Source organism: Globicephala melas, chromosome 1 (genome assembly GCF_963455315.2).
Source record: "Globicephala melas chromosome 1, mGloMel1.2, whole genome shotgun sequence".
Taxonomy (NCBI): Eukaryota; Metazoa; Chordata; class Mammalia; order Artiodactyla; family Delphinidae; genus Globicephala; species Globicephala melas.
In genome coordinates this window covers 145,446,376-145,467,026 of record NC_083314.1, presented here as the reverse complement: position 1 = coordinate 145,467,026, position 20,651 = coordinate 145,446,376, and the positions used below count along the sequence as shown (strand labels likewise).

The 20,651-nt window shown below is 37.3% G+C and overlaps 1 protein-coding gene across 1 annotated transcript in view; it reads left to right on the top strand.

Annotated features, from left to right (window-relative positions):
• The window catches only part of RNF11 (ring finger protein 11), a 39,235-nt gene extending 18,785 nt beyond the window's left edge, over window positions 1-20,450 (top strand). Inside the window, exons 2-3 of the mRNA XM_030870099.2 lie at window positions 16,893-17,062; window positions 18,373-20,450. Coding sequence (XP_030725959.1) covers window positions 16,893-17,062; window positions 18,373-18,544 — 342 coding nt within the window. The 3' untranslated portion in view covers window positions 18,545-20,450. The remainder of the gene's footprint in view (window positions 1-16,892; window positions 17,063-18,372) is intronic.
• Window positions 20,451-20,651: the final 201 nt, after the last annotated feature.

Genomic DNA, 20,651 nt, shown 5'->3' with positions numbered 1-20,651 from the left:
TCCAGGAGATTGAGATATAGAAACATCAAGAACAGATTATTTTGGGAGAAGATCGGCTGTGAAGCAGGGGAGGGGTATAGGAATAGGGCAATAATTAGATGTGGAATCGATGGTGGATTAGTTTGTTTTAATGAGAAAGACTTATGTTTATAAGCTGATGGGAAGGATGCAGTGAAAAGAAGTTGAATATGGAGAGCAGCAAAAATCTGTAGTATAAGGTTTCTGAGAAGGTGGAAGCACATGGAATCCAAACAGAGGTAGTAGGGTTGGCCTACACAAAAGAAAACAATCTTCAAATTTATTTTTTAATGATTTTAAATAATATATTCATATGGTCAAATTCTAGAAAAGTATGGATGAGACATCTTATTTGTTCTGTAGCCACTCAGTTCCACATCTAATAGGCAACTGAAGTTAATGTTTTTTGTATATCCTTCAAGAGATTTTATACACATGCAAACAAATACAAGTAGTCCTCCTTGACCCCTTTACACAAAAAGTAGCCCGCTGCACAGAACAATTCTGCATGTTGCTTTTTTTTCCACACTGTATCTTGAAGCTGTTTCCCTATCAGTACATAAAAAGCTTCTTTCTTCTCTAGGGCTGCATAGTATTAATTGTGTGTACTGTTATTTATTTAATCAGTTCCCTGTTTGATGGACATTTAGGTCATTACCATTCTTTTGATAGAACCTCTATTTTAACAAGATGAAAACACTAACTGGAGATAGGTGCACATGTGAGCAGGACTGTATGTTTGACTCTAAAAGTTAAGTGGTCCAAATGATCTGGATACAGAGAGCTAGGTGGTCCATTTTTGGGCCAGCAGACTGAACTTTAATATTCAGGTTAAAGAGCTGATGTGTGGAGACTCACTTGCTCAAATAAGCAGGAATTAAAATACCACATCTAGGGAACTCTTGCCAGGTCAATAAACTAGATGGAGGTAAGGGAGTCACTAGACCAAAGTTGGAGACAATAGCCAGGAAAACTCTTTAAACTACATGTTTGTCAGTCAAAAGTCATTTTCAGAAATCACCTTTTGATAGTGAAGAATTAAGACTATTTTTTGGTAGCCTCAAATTAGGACCCTCCATTCAAGGTTAAATAGATCTAGCCCATCTGAAGTGAAGGGCAAGGAGTCCTTTTTAGGGCAAATACTGCGTTTTGGGTTCAGAAGCTCTATGAGAAGGCATTACTGCCTAATTTCCAAAGAATTTCAGTTTTCTACTGTTGTTTTTTATTTATAGAATGTGTAATTTTAACGTAAAATAGAAAAATGCGTAAGTCTAAATTATAAATTTGTTTGCACTGACTTAAGGCACCTGAAAGTGGTTATAATTTTTTCAGTTAACTTTCGTGGGTTAACTTTCTGGGAGGTCACTCTCACTGTTAGGTACCATGGGGCAAGTATAAGATCAAACATGAAACAGTACAAAGTCATACGGGTGACAGGTGCTAGAGGAGGCTTGAAGTGAGACAGCTAACTTTTGGTTACAGTTTTGTGAGATGGCTTCTTGAAGGACTGGGTGTTCAGGTGTGAAAAACCAAGATTTCTTTTATCTCTTTGTTTGAAATGTTTCCTTATATTCCTTCAACTGGTTTTTCTGTTTCTGTGGCAGCCATCCAAGTTCACAGAAGTGTCTCTTAACCCTTTTGTTATTTAATAACTCTTGGGAAGCTGAAAACCATAAGTCCTCTTCCTGGGAAGGTGCACAGAATTTTGCATGCAATTTCAAGGAATTTATATACCCCACTTAAGCCCAGATCTCAATTAACAACCTCTCGTCTATCATCTCAAACTTCTGTTCTTACTTTCTTTCATTGCCTTCTTCATTATATCTTGTCTACTGCTGCCAGGTCTCCTATTAAACAGTGATCCCTCAGTGCCAGCTATTTAATATAAAGAACAAAAATTTAAGGACATTTGATGTCCTATACTCTTAGATATTTGACTGAATGGGTGTGACAGGGTCACACAGCTATTTTGTAACACCACACTGAGCCATGTTTTCCTGACTTATGGTACACAGCGTGTATCATTGGATTTCATTACATAATTCTAAACTAGAAGTGGTTTGTATACTTTAAAAAGATATTGTGAAATTTAACAATCCTTTTTCTTTGTAGTTTTACATTTTAAGTATAAAAAACAGTTAATTTCCACTGATTTGTATACCTTTGCACTCCAAGTTGCATTGTTGAAACCAAATATTGTTTAGCTAATAGTACCCTACATGCAAGAAACTCAAAAGAATTATGTATGACTGGTTCACTATATCTTAAAATTGGACTTAACACATACTACAGCATGGACGAAGCTCAAATATAGCTCAGTGAAAGAAGCTAGACACCAAAAAAAAGTCATGTAATGTAGTCTGTGATTCTGTTTATATGAAATATCTAGAATAGGTAAGTCCATAGAAACAGTCTGGGGAAAAGGAGGAATGGGTGATAACTACCTAAAGGGTACTGAGTTTTATGCTTTTTTCCCAAATGCAAATATTTAAAAATATGTATAATATTACTCTCTTATATTTTTTTGCATACTTTTAGTTTTTACTCAGTGTCATTTTACAAGCATTTTCTCATGTTACTGTAGTTTTGAAAGCTCCAATTTTTAAAAACCATTAAATTTATAAATCTATTAAGTCCATATTACTCTCCTATACATTCAGGTTATTTCTTGATATTCCAGGATAAGTTTCTTGATTCTTGATGGTAGTAGGGGTAGAGGAGATATTGAGATGTGTTTCTCATCTAGAAATTGAACCAGGGGAGCTTTTATGAAAAAGTAGTGTGTTGACAGTTTCAGTTTGAAAATAAGTTGTAAATAGCTGGCTGATGGGTAGATAGCCTTGCTTAGGGCAACTTTACATTTGGGAACATTAGTATCTCTCTAGTAATCTTAACTTTCGTTTTACTTATATTTGTATTAGGAAGGCTTTTTTTTTTTTTTTTTGAGGTTCATTAGCAAAAGGACTTAAGCACTCTGTATTCCATATTCTGCTTACTAGTTAGAGATTTCCTGATGACCTGACCCCTGGAATTCAGCTTGAGGAAGAATCTAAAGATTAAACCTGATTTTCTAGTTTAAGATTTGTAGGTGCTGATACTCAGCATAATCTGAGCAGTCTAGTGGACAAGTATCAGCATCTCAGTATTTATTTAGTACAGTCTCAATGTTGAGATCTGAGGTGTGTGTCTTAAAGAGGATCACTGTAAGACAATTATAATTTTTCTTTGTTTTCTATGTTTGGGTATGTTACATGAAACAACATGAACAATTAGAAGGCAAGTATTAGGGATATGGTATTTTTTTTTAATTTTCATTAAGACTGGTTGAGCAGTATTTTTTTATGGATCATGCTTTTTAAAAAATATATTTATTTATTTATTTACTTACTTATTTAGTCTGTGCCAGGTCTTAGTTGTGGCACACAGGATCTTTAGTTGTGGCATGTGGACTCTTAGTTGCGGCATGCATGTAGGATCTAGTTCCCTGGCCAGGGATCGAACCCAGGTCCTCTGCACTGGGAGTGTGGAGTTTTACTCACTGGACCACCAGGGAAGTCCCAGGGATATGGTATTGAATGCATAGTCCATTAGAAAATAAGAACCAGCTATGTAGAAGCTTCAGCAGCTGATTTGACTAGAGGACATAGAAAACATAATTGGTCAGACTAATTTTTTTACACCTCCTGAAGAGATACCATTTGCTTAAAATAAGCAGTCTTATAAAATCCTTACTCCTTTAACCTCCTCCCTGAAATATTTCACTAGGCTTCTGGGAAAACTCACATTAAAATGTAGGCCTTTTCAAAACAATTTTCAACAGTTGGTGCTGGGACACCTGCATATTCACAAAGAATGAGGTTGGACCCCTTCACACCATATACAAAAATAAACTCAATGGTTCATATACTATAGTTTTAGTAAGAGCTAAAACTATGAAACTCTTAAATATAGATGTCTTCTTGACCTTGGATTAGGTAAAGCCTTCTTAGATATGATACAAAAAGCACAACTGACCAAAAAATAAATTAGGTGGATATCATGAAATTAAAAACTTGTGCTTCAAAGGATACCAGCAAAGTGAAAAGACAATCCATAGAATGCAAGAAAGTATTTGCAAATCATCTATCTGATAAGGAACTTATGTTCAGGATATATACAGAACTCTTTACAACTCAGTGAAGATAAAAATCCCAGTTTTAAAAAGGAGTGACAGGGCTTCCCTGGTGGCGCAGTGGTTGAGAGTCCGCCTGCCGATGCAGGGGACACGGGTTCGTGCCCCGGTCCGGGAAGATCCCACATGCCGCGGAGCGGCTGGGCCCGTGAGCCATGGCCGCTGAGCCTGCGCGTCCGGAGCCTGTGCTCTGCAACGGGAGAGGCCGGGGCAGTGAGAGGCCCGCGTATCGCAAAAAAAAAAAAAAAAAGGAGTAACAGATCTGGATAGAAGTTTCTCCAAAGAAGATATACAAATGGCCACCAGCACATGAAAAGTTGTTTAACACCATTTGCCATCAGGGAAATGCAAATCAAAACCACTAGGGTGGCTATAATTTAAAACAAACAAAAAACAGAAACAAAATAAGATTTGGCAATGATGTGGAGAAATTGGAAATAACCATCATACACTTCTGGTGGGAATGTACAATGGTACAAGCACTTTGGAAAACAGTTGGGCAGTTGCTCAAAAGATTGAAATAGACTTATCATATGACCCAGCAATTCTGCTCCTAGGTGTATACCCAAGATTGAAAACATGCCCACACAAACTTGTACACAAATGCTCATAGCAGTGTATTCATAATAGCCAAGAAGTGGAAACAGCCCAAATGTCCATCAACTAATGAATGACTAAACAAAATGTGGTATATACGTACAATGCAGTATTATTCAGCAATAAAAAGGAATGAGGTTTTGATAAATGCTACAACATGGGTAAAACATGCTAAGTTGTAAGTCGCCAAAGAACTACTATTGTATAAAATAAACAACAAGGATATATTGTACAGCACAGGGAAATATAGTCATTGTTTTGTAATAAGGTTAAATGGAGTATAATCTATAAAAATATTGAATGACTCTGCTGTACACTTGAACCTAATATAATATTGTAAATCAACTATACTTCAACAATAGCAGCAAGAAGCTGTTAGAATCCAAGAAATACACCTTCTAAAGAGTTTTGCAGGGGCTTCCCTCGTGGCGCAGTGGTTGAGAGTCCGCCTGCTGATGCAGGGGACACGGGTTTGTGCCCCGGTCCGGGAAGATCCCACATGCCGCGGAGCGGCTCGGCCCGTGAGCCATGGCCGCTGAGCCTGCGCGTCCGGAGCCTGTGCTCCGCAATGGGAGAGGCCACAACAGTGAGAGGCCTGCGTACCGCAAAAAAAAAAAAAAAAGAATCCACCTGCCAATGCAGGGGACACGGGTTCGAGCCCTGGTCCAGAAGGATCCCACATGCTGCAGAGCAACTAAGCCCGTGCGCCACAACTACTGAGCCTGCACTCTAGAGCTCGTGAGCCACAACAACTGAAGCCTGTGCGCCTAGAGCCCGTGCTCCACAACAAGAGAAGCCACCACAATGAGAGACCTGCACACTACAACGAAGAGTAGCCCTTGCTTGCCACAACTAGAGAAAACCCACACATAGCAACAAAGACCCAATGCAGCCAAAAATAAAATTAAATTAAAAAAATAAGTTTTGCAGAATTCTTACAACTGAAGTTCACCAGTTTTCAGAGGGAATTAATATTTTTTGATGATGTTAGCCCTTCAAAAAATAACCCTTAAAAAGAGAGGGGAAGGTATCTGTTAGAGAACTTAGTACAGTAAATGCAATAACAGACTTCCTGAGCTCCAAAGACAACGCTTGGCTGCTACAAACATATTCTTTTTGGAATTAACACCTTTTTAAGCTTTCATCTTTTAACTCCTTAAAGGCTGTGTATATTCTGACTCTGGTTTTGCAAAGAATTCTTGGGCTTATTACTGTTAGCTTTCAAGTAGTCATATATTTGAATCTTCCATTTAAGGATGAAAGATAGTTATTGAAATGTATATTCTTATTCTTTGAACTGGTAAAATTCAAAGATAGGATGCTTAAATGAGAAAAATTCCAGTATGTTTTGGCTGTAGCAAAGAAGTAGTTCCAACAATAACTCATGCACTAACTCCGATGGGATATCTCTAGGCCCACAACTACCCTGGAGATCTGCCCCACTGGTAAGCACTTCTTTGTTAGTAAGTGGGTACCATTTTCCCTCTGGAAACCAGTTTGCTTGATAAGAAGGAAAAGGTGGTCTAATTTAGGTCTCATTCAGTAAAGAAAATAGTGGTGGTGCTTAGGAGACTCTTATTTTAGACAAAATTAACTCAGAGGAAACGTGCTTTATTTTAACGATATACACATGGATTAGAATCAGACAGCTGTCAAGGAACCAAGGCAGCCACTTTCTCCCATTTTTCTTACCCAGAGGCTTCAGGATTTTTCATTTGTGGGCTTTCCTAATGTCTGCTTCACTCAGCATTTCTAATCTGTCTTTAATACAAACAGTTTCCTCAAACCTCAGTTTATACATCTTGTATTTGCTGCTCAATGACCTTTCAGGTCAGTTAATTCAGTTTTCCAATTCTAATTCTAAGAGAAGACAGTCTGTTGATTCATCCTCTCTTCACCAGTCAGGAGGTTGCAAGTCATCAAATGTTGACTAGCCTATGGATCCACTGGAATGTATGCCTGTCCCAGGAATTGCCAGGTCATGGGCAATTTAGGGATAGTAGGAGCCATGGGTGAGGTAATCATCTTGTCTTGTTTGCTATATCTCTGTATCCCCCTACTGTAGGGGATTTAGGCTTTGTAAGGACAGTCTTGGTCACCACTGTATCTCCTTTGCCTAAAGCAGCATCTGAAATATGGTTGAGTATTCAAGAAATATTGTAATTTGTGCCTAGGCTCAAAATGTGACCTTGATTTTCAGTTGTCTTGACCCTTAGATGGATTTATGACTTGCTAATGCTGAGTGCCTATGGTGATGATGCCTACCAGGTCTCCACCAATTAGGATACTGTATATAACCCTGTATGACAAGTGCTCAGTGAATATTTATGTAATGAATAAAAGAAGCCAACTTTTTCATTTCTTTAAAAAATAAGCAAACAAATAAATGCCAAAACGCCTCCCTGGAAGCAGTGCTCTTTTTCCATGCAGATCACTTCGGTTTGATCTCATTAAATAAAACATATCATTTGTCAGTATCATTGATGGGATGCTGGCTTTTTTCCCCTCTATGTATAATTGTTATCCTTTATGGTTCAGGAATTTCATTAATGCTAATCTTTGGGGTTTTGTTTGGTTTGGGGGTTTTTGTTCAAGATTCACTGAACATCAGAGTTAGAATATGCATTGAGATCATTTATTCCAAATCCTCCATTTTATGGCCTTAGGTTTCAGTCTGGCAAAATTCAGAAAAAAACATTCCCAGTAGGAAACTGCAGCTGGGGAGGGGGTGGTGCCAGCAGCAGTTTGTAAGGCTGTAAGGAGAAAATCAGAAGAGCTGACTCTTCTGGAGGAAAGGATACAGCTTTTGGTGACAAGCTGCATTCTTTGGCAGTGACTTTATTTTTCCTTCACCACAAACCAGACTTGTACTATTTCCAGCCTCAGCACATTATTTAGGCACTTCCCCACTGCATTGTTTTATTTAGTTTCTGAAATTATATCATATTCCCTAACCTGGGTCCAACTTTTAGCCTTTCAGATAGACAAGTTCACACTTTGATCTGTTTCTTTCTTGACTTGTAAACTCTGAGATTCGGGCCCATTTTATTTTTCACAACATTCATCATTTTATAGATGATACATTATTTATTAACAAACAATTGGAGCACTTCAGAGATTTTCCTCATCAGGTCAAACCTTGCTTTTTTGTGTGACTGACCCTGTCTTTGCTCTTTGCTCTGCCTCAGCACATTTTGTAAACCTTTGTTCCTTGTCTATTCTACCCCTTTCCATGATGCTGCATTTCTTTTCCTAACACATTTTAATTTAAATTTTTCCCTTTCTTTAAGGCAGATGCTTTTGCTTGGATTCTCTTTGGGGTTTTTTGTTTTTTGCATGAAGATGTAGAGAAGTAAAGCATTAAAGAGGAAAAAAAATGTTTAAATTTACTTGAAATATATCTGCTTCTCTTACTGTGAATTCCCTCTTTCTCAAAATTTAAACTCACAGGGCAGTTACATGTATGTCTCCGATCAACATTGAGAAAATGGTAGTTAGGTAAGCCATTTAAGTAGATGCTGGGGATAAAGGGAAAGGGGGAAGAGATGTGTACTTTGGATGACTAATGATGTCATTATAGGAAGGCCCAGATATTTGAGCCCCTATCGTGGTTGGTACATTTTCTTAGTTATTCCTTACAACATTCTTTTTTTTTTTGCGGTACGCGGGCCTCTCACCGTTGTGGCCTCTCCCGTTGCGGAGTACAGGCTCCGGACGCGCAGGCTCAGCGGCATGGCTCACGGGCCGAGCCGCTCCGCGGCACGTGGGATCTTCCTGGACCGGGGCACGAACCCATGTCCCCTGCATCGGCAGGCGGACTCTCAACCACTGCGCCACCAGGGAAGCCCTTACAACATTCTTTTAAGATGGGTATTCTATTCATTTTTCTGATGAGGAACCTTAGGCTTAGAGGTATTAAGTAACTTGCCTATGGTCACATACCTGATAAGTGCCAGAGGATGAAATTCTATGATATGTCTGTGTTCCTTCCACTATACTTTTCTATTATTAACGTAGATAGTGGGCATAGAAATTCTGAGCTTGAGAAGGATTGTGGAAGTAGAAGGAGATAATTAGTTTGATTTTGGACAAATTGAAGTTACTGTGGGATAGAAAGGTAGGTTGAAATTTCAAAGAGGCAACAAACCAGGTTATCACTTGGAGAAGGAATGTTGGTTGTAATTTATATCAGGTTTTCCTTTTTGGTTTTATTGTGGCATAATCCAAATCCTTAGCAAAATTTTCATAGCATGTTTATAAAATCCTGATAAGAATATATGACATGGATTACAGGAACATGAGTGCTTTGATTTAAATCATTCAGTTATCCAGTAATGTTTGAATCCCTACTATGTGAAAGATACTGTGCTAGGTAAATAGTATATATTGGTGGGCAAAACACACATAATCCCTACCTTTATCAAGCTTATAGTCTAGTGGTGAAGGAATACACTAATAAAATAGTCACGCAATCACCTTTTTAGCCCAGAGACAAAATACTTCGTGAATCATATTCATAGACATAGATAGAGGTGAGGGCAGCCAACTGAACCACCCTTGAAGGTTGCCAGCATTTATATTAATTAGCAATTTACTGTATTGGTGATTTAGATTTTCATAAACCCATTCATTTTGTACGAAGTGCCCTTGTACATTGTAAATGATTAATTTGTAAATGTTATTTTCCACAGGTCTTCAAAATCGTATTTAGGATTCACTTTTGGAGGGATTGGTGGAGATACTATTATTATCAGTCATTCTTTTTTGTTTTTGCGGTACGCGGGCCTCTCACTGTTGTGGCCTCTCCCGTTGCGGAGCACAGGCTCTGGATGCGCAGGCTCAGCGGTCATGGCTCACGGGCCCAGCCGCTCCGCGGCATGTGGGATCTTCCCGGACCGGGGCACGAACCCGTGTCCCCTGCATCGGCAGGCGGACTCTGAACCACTGCGCCACCAGGGAAGCCCCTATCAGTCATTCTTAAAGAATATACTTAGCAAAGCAAAACCAACTCTGTAATCCCAGTGTTATAGCATGTATACTAACTTTAATAAGTATAGAAACACTGAAATGAGAAGGAACACGGGAGTAAGTTAATGGGTGACTATTTTTAGCTATTAGTAGATAACATTTTTAGTAGGTCATTTATTCATCTATCCATTCAGTAAGGAGCAAAACCAGACACAATTCTTATCATTGATCTTACAGTCTGGTGGGAAAGACAACATTTAAATTACTATAACTAAATATAAAATTACAAATATGACAAATGCCATGGAGGAAAGTTACTTGTTATATAAGAGCCTATAATAGAGGAGAATGGTTAGTTAGGGAAGATTTCTGAAAAAATAGAAGTTGAACTGAGCTCAGAAGGAAGGAAAAAAAGAGGTATTTAAGCAGAGTGATGGTGGAGGAGAGTGTTTCATGCAGAGAATACAGCAGGTGCTATGACTTCACATAAGAGAGATCATGCTTCTTTAAAGATCTGAAAGAAGGCCAGTGGGGCTAGAAAGCAGTGAGTGAGTTGTTAGATGAGGAAGGAGAGGGTGAGTGGTAGGTAGGTAGGTAACCAGACTATGCAGGGCTTTGGAGGTCTTATTAAGGACTTTGGACTTCATCCAAAGAGCAGTGGGAAGCTATTGAAGGAGTTTTAAAGTATGTTGAGGAGGGCATAGGGTTGGATTTGTTTTGGAAAAATTGCTGTAACTTCTGGGTAGAAAACAAATTGAGATTTTCCTAGCTAATATTGTACACCAGGAAAGAAATGGGAACTTAGACTGGAGTATTGGCAATAGACATGGAAAGAAATGAACAGATTCTATCAGCATTTCAATAGAAAATAAATTCACTAGAACCCGGTGATGTATTAAATATGGGAAGGTAAAGGGAAGGGAGGTACCAAGGATGTTTCTGTCTTCCAGAACTAGAAAGGTGGTTGTGTCATTTACTGAGATAGGGAAGAGGACCAGGTTTTGGAGGGGAGTTCATTTTTGGACATCGAATTAGAACTGTCAAAGTAGAGCCTGGAGTTTAAAAGCGAGATCTAGACTGGAATATAAATTTGTGAATCATTTATATCTAGGTGGTAGTTTTAGCTGTCAACATGGACATAGTTTTGGTGAAGAGTATAGGGCAGGAGAAGAGACCAGGACAAAAATAGTCACACACTCCAAATACCATCACATCATGAGGTTCTGGGGATTAGAATTTCAGCATAAGAATTTTGGGGGACACAGTTCAGCATATAACCCTTCTATGTCAAAGGTGTTTTTCTCTGTGCTAAATATTCAAAATATTAGTTCCTTCAAACTTGCTTTGAAAAAAGGAATAAAACAGAAGTACTGTGTAACTGCCATTGTCAAAACACACATTTTTCACAAAGGAGCATTTCTTTTTTTTTTTTTTTTTTGGTGGCCATGCCACACAGCATGCGGGGTCTTAGTTCCCCGACCAGGGATCAAACCCATGCCTTCTGCAGTGGAAGTGCGGAGTCTTAACCACTGGACCTCGAAGTCCACAAAGGAGCATTTCTAATGAACATCACCAAATAAACTGCTTGAAAACAAAGGAGTCAATGCAGGCACTATCCATCACTCTTTTTTGGGGTGGGGGAGGTGGGTAAGTGCCAAACCCGAGCCCCCTGCAGTGGAAGTGCAGAGCCCTAACCACTGGACTGCCAGGGAATTCCCCCTATCACTCTTAACGTTATCTAGAATGATCTTCAGTTCCATTGGAGGACTCATAGTTCTTAGCATATAATTGTAATCACAGCTATGATTTATTACTGCACAAGATCGCAAATCAAAATTGGTAAAGGGAAAAGATGCAAAGGTCCATAGGAAAGGCACAGGCTTCTAAGAGTTCTCTCCTAGTGGAGTCACACGGAATGTGCTTAATTCTCCAGCACTGAATTGTGCCAACATGTTTGAAGTGTTATCTACCAGGGAAGCCCAAAGTACTGAGCCACTGCCTAACATATACCAAAATTCTAGACTCCCAGAGGGAAAGCAGGTGTTCAGCATAAATCGCACTGTTCACACAAAGAGTTTAGGCACAGTGAGCCATTAGTTAGGGAATGTTGAGAACTGTCCCAGAGTCCAAATCTTTTAAACAGTGCTGTTTTTATATCCCCATCCAATCTTCCATTCAGTGTCTTCTAGCTGACAGGAGAAACAAGTTTACATTTTGCCACCTAGAAAATACCATTGGATCTCTAGTTACTAAATAGTAATTCATACTTAAGGTCATTTTTAATAAGTATGATGGGACTTAAAACTAGGTGTGTATAAGAAGGGTGAGGCTATCTTTAAAATATCAGGAGCTCTTAGTCATTTTCTTCCCTATAGAGGGTTTCTGAAAAGTTGCATATAAACTGAAATTAGAATGGTGAATCACTTAAAATATCTAGAGGGTTTCTTTCGTTTAACAAAAATACCAAAGAGGAAAATACATCCATAATGTGAATAAGAGATAGGCGTTTTGTTTTTCTATCTATTAATATGCTTCTTTGTAAGGTAGAGCTTTCCTTTTCTGTTCTGCTTTCTGTGTTCTCTGTACCCATATGTGAACCACAAGACCAAAGAAATCTAGCCTCTTAAAAAGCACGTGCTTAGAGACAGTTAAAGTCTTTTTGTTTGTAGTATAGGTCTTTTTGTTTGTAGTAGGTATGTTCAAGGATTAAGGAGTACCTCATTACCCACAGTCTTATACTAATTGTTTCACTGACTTCCGTATGAGTCATATCTTGATGTGGATGGCAGCTCATCAAGACTGGTCAGTTGGTCTGGGACTGAGAATAATGAAAGGTAGTCTAGACTGGAAATCATAATTCAAGGGTTGAAAATCTGAGCTGGCAGGGGTTACAACAGAGGCTGAAGAGTTTCTTGTATTCAGAGACAAGCCAGAAAGATAGGACCAAAGCCAGGGGCAATAGTAGTTAGCTTCAAGTCTGCAAACAAGAGTCATTTGATGTTGAGAGAAAGCAGAGGGTTAGAATAACTTACTACAGGAAGTATCAGAGACTCAAATCTTATAATTTAATTTTTCAGACTGAAAATCCCATATTCATAAATAGCAGTGTTTTAAAAACGGTATTCTATTGATTCCTAGGATTCTGCGAAGGTACCCCAGCTGGAGTGGGGGTGTGGGATTCTATTTTTCTATCAGCAATAGAGTATATTTTACAGGGCAGTTTCAAAATGGATTTGATGTTCTTTGAAATTCTTAAATTTTAGAAGTTGCTGAAATTATGAAACCTTTATTGCAGATGAAAAACCTTTATAACTTTATTAGAAATTCTTTATTTTGATGGCTTTCTTAAAATGTCATTTCAGTATAATATAAATGGACAAAGTCCAAATCGTTTTACTTGGAGAATCTCCTTCCTATCCAGCAACCAAGCATGATGTAGTGGAAATTACCAGCTTAAAAGGGAGACCAGAATTCTAATTCCAACATTGTCAGTAATTTTGTGACTGTAGGTAAGCTTGGGCCTATAAAATGAGAGAGTTGTTCTTAAGTGAATTTCTAAGATTCTTTTTGACAAGTTTTACTTACCTCTGTCATAGTCTAGTCCATTTCTTCTTTTTTAAAAAAAAATTGTTTTATTTCAGCTTTACTGAGTTATAATTGACATACAAAATTGAAAATTCAGTCCATTTCTTAAACGTTGCAGTGCTTTTCTATAGTCACATACTAGTAGAGACAGAATAATATTGTAGTAGCTAACATTTATTTAGCTAACATTTATTTAATGAGCTTTTGTATGTGTGTCTCATGCTGTACCGGGACAGCAGTTACAAGTCTCTTTTAATTCTTACACTAGTCCTGGTACTTTACACATAGAGAAACTGAGTCTAATAGAGGTTAAGTAAATAACTTGGTCAAGGTCTTATGACTGATAAGTAGCAGAGCAGGGACAGCCTTTTTGACTCTGAACTATGAAACTTTTCTGCATCGAAAGTTAGCCTGCTAGGTATAAAACCTTAAAGAGGAGAATTTCTAAACCAGAGGTGAAACAGCCATTTTTATGATCTTTAACAACAGAAGGGTCATGTAACTTTTATATGCACTATAAAGCCTGGTCAGCAAAGTTATTTTTCTAGTGCATAAAAGATTCTCTGAGTTTGACCTACAAACTGAAATTTTTTGTATATATACAGACTTGTTTAAAAGGAAATATTGGTTAAAAAAATAACTTTTTATAAAGCAAAAAATTGCCTGTAGTCACAGTGGTGTAGATATATAGGGCTGAAAGAAAGTTTTCATACTGTGCTAAAGAAATGCAGTTTTTAATTAGTTAATTAATTTTTGGCTGCATTGGGTCTTTGTCGCTGCGCACGGGCTATCTCTAGTTGCAGTGAGCGGGGGCTACTCTTCGTTGTGGTGCACGGGCTTCTAATTGCAGTGGCTTCTCTTGTTGCGGAGCATGGGCTCTAGGTGTGCGGGCTTCAGTAGTTGTGGCACACGGGCTCAGTAGTTGTGGCTCTCAGGCTCTAGAGCACAGGCTCAGTAGTTGTGGCGCATGGGCTTAGTTGCTCCGCGGCATGTGGGATCTTCCCAGACCAGAGCTCGAACCCATGTCCCCTGCATTGGCAGGCGGATTCTTAACCACTGCACCACCAGGGAAGTCCTGAAATGCAGTCAGTTTTGTACTTCACTTCCTCTTTGAAAGCTAGAAGAATTGACAGTCTCTTCTCACTTGATGACTGCACTTGTGAAAGCTTTACTGTATTCTGTATAATCGTCCTAATTCTTTTATAGGTAGACACCTATGTAATTAAGCTGAGGCTAGAGGCAGAGTCTGTCAATATTGGGTGGTAGGGAGGAGGATTGGGGAAAGCTTTAGGTCAACAAGCTGCTAGACGAGGTAGGATTTGGACCAAGGGACCTGCAGGGGATACTAGAGGGGATAGCAAGAACAAAGCCAGTAAGATGGACAAGCATGAAACATACGAAACAGCTAATTGGACTGCAGTAATAAACATAGCTCTTCGAATGCAGTGTTAATAGTTATAATAGCTACCATTTATTGAGTTCCTGCCATTCCAAGGTTCACCATCTTTCTCATTTAAGTCTTATAGCAACCATATAAGGTAGGGTAACCCAGATAGGTTAAATCACTTCAACACGGTCACTCTGTTAAGTGGCAGAGAAGTGACTTTAACCCAAGGTTATCTGGATCCAAGAACCATACTTAATAATAAATCTTCTTTGCATGTAATATGAACTAAATAAATATTTGGATGAAGAATATAGGTCTGATAAGCACTCACATGCTTGGTTATTATTTCCTAAATCATGAGCTAGAAGTATGAAAGTAACCATTAATGATTTTATGTGGAAATTCATAAAACATGAAACTTTGAACTACTGACATTTTACCAGAGAATGTAATCTTAATTATTTGATAAAGGATTTACTGTGTTTTGAGACCTTTAATTACAGATTTGTTCTGAATCTCAGAGAAAAGAAATATTTAAAGTCTTAAGTTGAACTGCCTTTGATAAGAAACTCAATAACAACTACTGTCAGAAAAGGGGTTTATAAGAATAAGGCTAATTTTAAAGGTACATAATGGTATCTTTAAGAGACATTGTAGTGAAGTGCCTTTTTCCTTGAATTAGATATTTCAGTATTTGAGCCTACTTTATATGTATCTGAGACTTTCCCCTAAAATTTCTCTTTGAAAAGGATATTTATACTTGAGTCCTTATGAAGTCTCTAATTATGGGTACATTCTTAATTATTTTATTTTGAACCCCAGAAGCCATTGGCTCAAAACAGCTTCAACTGATGCTAGTTCTGAATGCTTACGGAGGTTATTTCACAGAATTTTTTTTTTAAAGCTTAACACAAATTTAGCAATTATTCCTGGAGGCATAATCTCATACTTGCAAATGTTGGCTGTCATTGTAAATGAGTGCTTAAATTGTAGAAATCATGAGTGATCCTACAGGATGAATGAAAATAACATTTTCTAATGTAATGTGAGTAGGTAGTTGTGATTTAACGTAAATTTTCCCATGAAAACATCATACATGGATTGAAAGTGTTATGGCTCAGTTTATACAGTAGAGATGTTGTCTGAAACACCGTATTAGGTGGCTCAAAAATGGTTTTAGCCACAATGAAATCATTAGGTCAGAGATGCACTGTTTCCCTCGTATTCATTGAGGTCTCTTCCCAAATGTCTCATCAGAGAGATTTTTTCTGAGTATCTTACCTAAAGTAGCATTCTCCATCAATCTAGGAACTTTATTTTGTTTACTCTGCACTCCCCATCACCTAGCACATAATAGATACTCAAGTATCTGTTGAAAGACTGTATAGAGTGTGAATAAAATTATCTCATAAATGTGAGTAGGAAATAAAAGCAATACAGTTGACCCTTGAACAACACAGGTTTGGACTGCACGGGTCCACTTATATACAGATTTTTTTTTTCAACAAATACATACTACAGTACTGCATGATCCATGGTTGGTTGAGTCCTTGGATATGTATTCCATTTGGAAGGAAGGTGGCCTTATTTGGCTCACTGGATTATCATATCTAAATATGTATCCAAAAGCCTAAAAGAAATTTTACAGAAGTTTATTGCAATAATGTCCAGTCTTTCCAAATAAATAATAAATTAATTTTAAGATTGTTGTCTGTATGGAAAGAAAGAATAAGTTTGCAAATAAGAGGAATCTACAGTGGCCAATTCTAATGTAAATAATGATATACTGAGGCCACAGAACTCCATTGTGGCCTACAGAATATTGAATACCGTCCATTTGGTTAATTAATTGGTTACATTGATTTATCTTTTTGTGTATCAGGAATGAATATGTCTGTGTTATATGGTTTTCCTGTAGAAATACTTGAAGTAACATTCCATTCCAGTTTTTCTGTAAAGCTGTGTTTCAGTATCCTTTAAACATAGGTCAGATATGCTGAAGTTAAGGCAGGGTAAAAGAGAATCTCATGCTACTGCATACTTGTCCAGTCTCCTTCTCCCCAAGGCCCCCTCCCCCAGCCAAAAAAGGAAGAAACAAAAGGAAAACACTACCCCAGAAAACAAATTTTTAAAAAATAATTCTTTTCTCCATTAAAAAAAATTTAGGAACAAGTTCCAGTTCCGGTCTATCATCCAACACCTAGCCAGACTCGCCTAGCAACTCAGCTGACTGAAGAGGAACAAATTAGGATAGCTCAAAGAATAGGCCTTATACAGCATCTGCCTAAAGGAGTTTATGACCCTGGAAGAGATGGATCAGAAAAAAAGATCCGGGAGTAAGTTTTAATTTATACATATTTCAAAGATCTATCTTCAGAGATCTGATTTTTAAAAATACTCTCCTGCATTTTGGAAGTCAGATGTTTAATCATTTCTTACAAGGAAATGTTTAGATGTAGCAATTAAGAAGAATTTTCATATAAAAATAGCTAAGAAATAAATGATGGTGTGAATTCTGACCATTTTATATGTTGCCTCTGTCCATTTGGATGACAGTTAATGTCAGTTAAAAATGATTTACCTGTGTAATAACTGTGAACTAGTACCAGCATTGCTGGTGGCCTAATCAGTTGGGAAAGTCATTTGGCAGGATGTCAAGGACCTTTAGATCGAAATCCTTTGAAACAGTTAATTCTAGAGATTTATCCTAAAATATGTGCCTCACTTCAATCCCTAGAGTTTTATGCATAAAGATAGTCACCATAGTTTTATTTAGTGAAAAATAACAGTAGAGGAATACTTTGGTAGGTTATGTAGCCATTAAAATGGTTTGCTAAGGGTTTTAGTGATATGAGGAAAATCTTATCCATTTCTTAACTTGTAGAATAATTTTACTAAGCCTGATGAGTTAAATATAAGGGAGATTTTGTCCTCAGAGCTCATTATTGTCTGAGAATCCCTAATGAGGACAGCCATTCTCCTTTTAGGTTGAGAATGGTCGTTACCAACACAGACATAAAGTAATTTACTATGTTGTGTTTGGCTGTTTGAGCTGTAGCACCATTTAGGGCTAGTACTTAAGATTATAACCTATCTAGAATATTGACTGCCGAATTGGGTTGCTTCTTGAACCTGTAGAAGAGTGCAGTGAGCTTGAAACTGGGGTTGTTGAAGAGAACTTTAGCCTGTAGCAGCCCAGTAAGTAGGCTGAAATTAGTGGTCTGTATTTACATACACTTATTAAAGTGAAAACTATATGGGCTTACACTAAAAAAGCAGTTAAAATAAAATTAACATGGTTTCCTACGTACTAAAGCTTCACATTCTTCTTAAGGTTTCTTCTGTAATAGCTGTTTTACAAGTAAAATTCTAGCAGTGGACTTGATCCCTATGTGATACCTTTCTCTTTGCCCTGTTGATTGCTCTCAAACTCTTCAAATTCCCAGGTGATTGAAATAAGAGATTGTGGCTGTATAACACTTATTAAGAAAAAATTCAATCTGGATGCTTAGGTGGTAGGATGACAGGCAAGCCATTTTCATCTGTTCGTATTAACACTGTCTTTGTAATGGGGATTTTAAAGAGTATTCTAGATGGATCACTTCTCTAAAAATGCTTTCTTATTTCTCTCCCTCACCCTCAACAGGTGTGTGATCTGTATGATGGACTTTGTTTATGGGGACCCAATTCGATTTCTGCCGTGCATGCACATCTATCACCTGGACTGTATAGATGACTGGTTGATGAGATCCTTCACGTGCCCCTCCTGCATGGAGCCAGTTGATGCAGCACTGCTTTCATCCTACGAGACTAATTGAGCCAGGGTCTCTCATCTGACTTCAAGTGAACCATCATTTTTGGTGGTTTTGATCTTTTGTCACTGAGCCCAAAGAGCCAGGGATTAGGAATTAAGATCATGCACAAAAGTTTCCTAAAAATTCCTGCATGGCTGCAGGAATTCCTGAATGGCTGCAGATGTTGGGGGAAAAAAGTATGTGATATTTTAGAAACTTAGGGGGAAAAGTAGGAAGGTATTTTTATGTAAAGCCTTGACCCAGTGTTCAAAAATATAATTGTATTTAGATCTTGTTATTGCTCCAGTACATAGGAATTGTGTAAAGTGTTATACAGCAGCTGTATATGTTTAAATTGTGTCTGTTGAAGATTAGGAAAAAGATAGTGGTTGTTTTTCCTAAATGAAATAACTTTCTTCTTCCCCCCCACCCAAATTCTTTTCTCAAGTTGCTGGCATTTGGGTCAAGGTTTTATTAAAAGCTACATTTTATAACACTGGCACAAAAAAAGTAGTTTTAAGCTTGTTTGCACAGTTCTTTTTTTCCATTGGAAATGGAATTCATTGCCTTAGGTCTTTTTAAATAGTGTATTATTATCGTTGGGGCTGGCTCTATGCTTGAAAACCAGTTTATTTATAACCTGTTATAAGTGCTATATCTGTTTGCAGTTAGGAAATGCAGAATTCAAAGTGATCTCCTAGCTTGTAAGCAAACTGAGATGCACTATCCCTTTTCTATAAAAAAATGAGTTAATGTGTCAAGAAACCAACTCTAGTAAAGTGGGGTTTAATATTACCCTTTCTTATGTGTTTCACCTAATTATTTTGGTTGTTAATATGGTGATAATTAAAAGTCAAGGTAAATTTTAAATATTAAGAATTCTGATTTATTGAGCTTGAATTATGCCACCATGCTTATGTAAAAATGAAAGTGGCACCATGGTTAAACTGAGAAAAGTTTCTCAGTTGCAACAATTTTGATTTATTCTTTCCTGTGACCTCCTTCCCTGTTGTCTTGAACATAGCAAAAGGATACTGCATCTCTTCTTATTGTAGTGCTGAGGTTACTGAAGTTATATAAAAACACATCTCTGTTTCTGTTGGAAGGACAGTCCTGCTAGTTGACTGACAATTCTAAGCAGGGAGAATTAAGATAAATGTGTTTCATGTTTTGCACACAAATGCAGAATTTGTATAACCACATGACTTCATAGTTGTGATCTCAAAAAAGAAGGAATTTCTCTTTTATCTTTTTCTTGCAGTTAATATAAGAACACTGAATCTCTAAGCTTCTGAAGTGTTAGAGGTAGAGATGGTCTAGTAAAGATGTAGTTGTAATGTTTTATCCATTTAGCATGTGTTTATTTTTCTTTATGTACTCGAAGGTGACATATTTGTACAACTCAGTGATATTACAGCTAAAAAATCATTCATTAGCAAAAGGAGGAGCAATCTCAACCCAACAAATCAGAAATGTTTCTTTTTATTTTATATTGAGTTGAATATTTGACTTTAACACTTTTCTACATACAAAACACAAGTCTCTTGAAGGGTTCTTCATAATTGCATTATAGAAGAATTTAGTATGTCATAAGCACTTAAAGATTTGACATTCAACTGTAGCAGTATCCATGTTGGTTAATTTTCTTATGAGCCCCATGATGAGTTCGAGAAAAATTGAAAGAAATTAGATTATCAAGTTCTGTTAAATTGTTACATGTATCTTGCTTAAGTTTTTGTTCATTAATTTATATCCAATTACATAAAGCAAATTTGGAGGAAACACCTGAAGTTGTGCAATATTTTCAGCGGTATTACTTTTTTTATCTTTGTGTTTTCTACTTAAACATGATGTCTGTCATCAAGTATTATAGTCACTTTCTTTTTTTCTAGATTGTTAAAATTGGTAAATGAACTTTTTTTTTTAATCATCTTCTATGTTGCTGTTAGTCTTTATTACAAGGCTTCTTTCACAGAAGTTTGGCAGTAATATTGAAGGAACCAGGATTGAGCTGAATGCTTTTTTTTTTTAAGGTATTTTGTATTCTTTAATTTTGATTTCCACATACCATGTTAAGAACCATCAGTTTTGGCTTTTACCAAGTTAAATAAAGTTATAATACAGTTGTAAA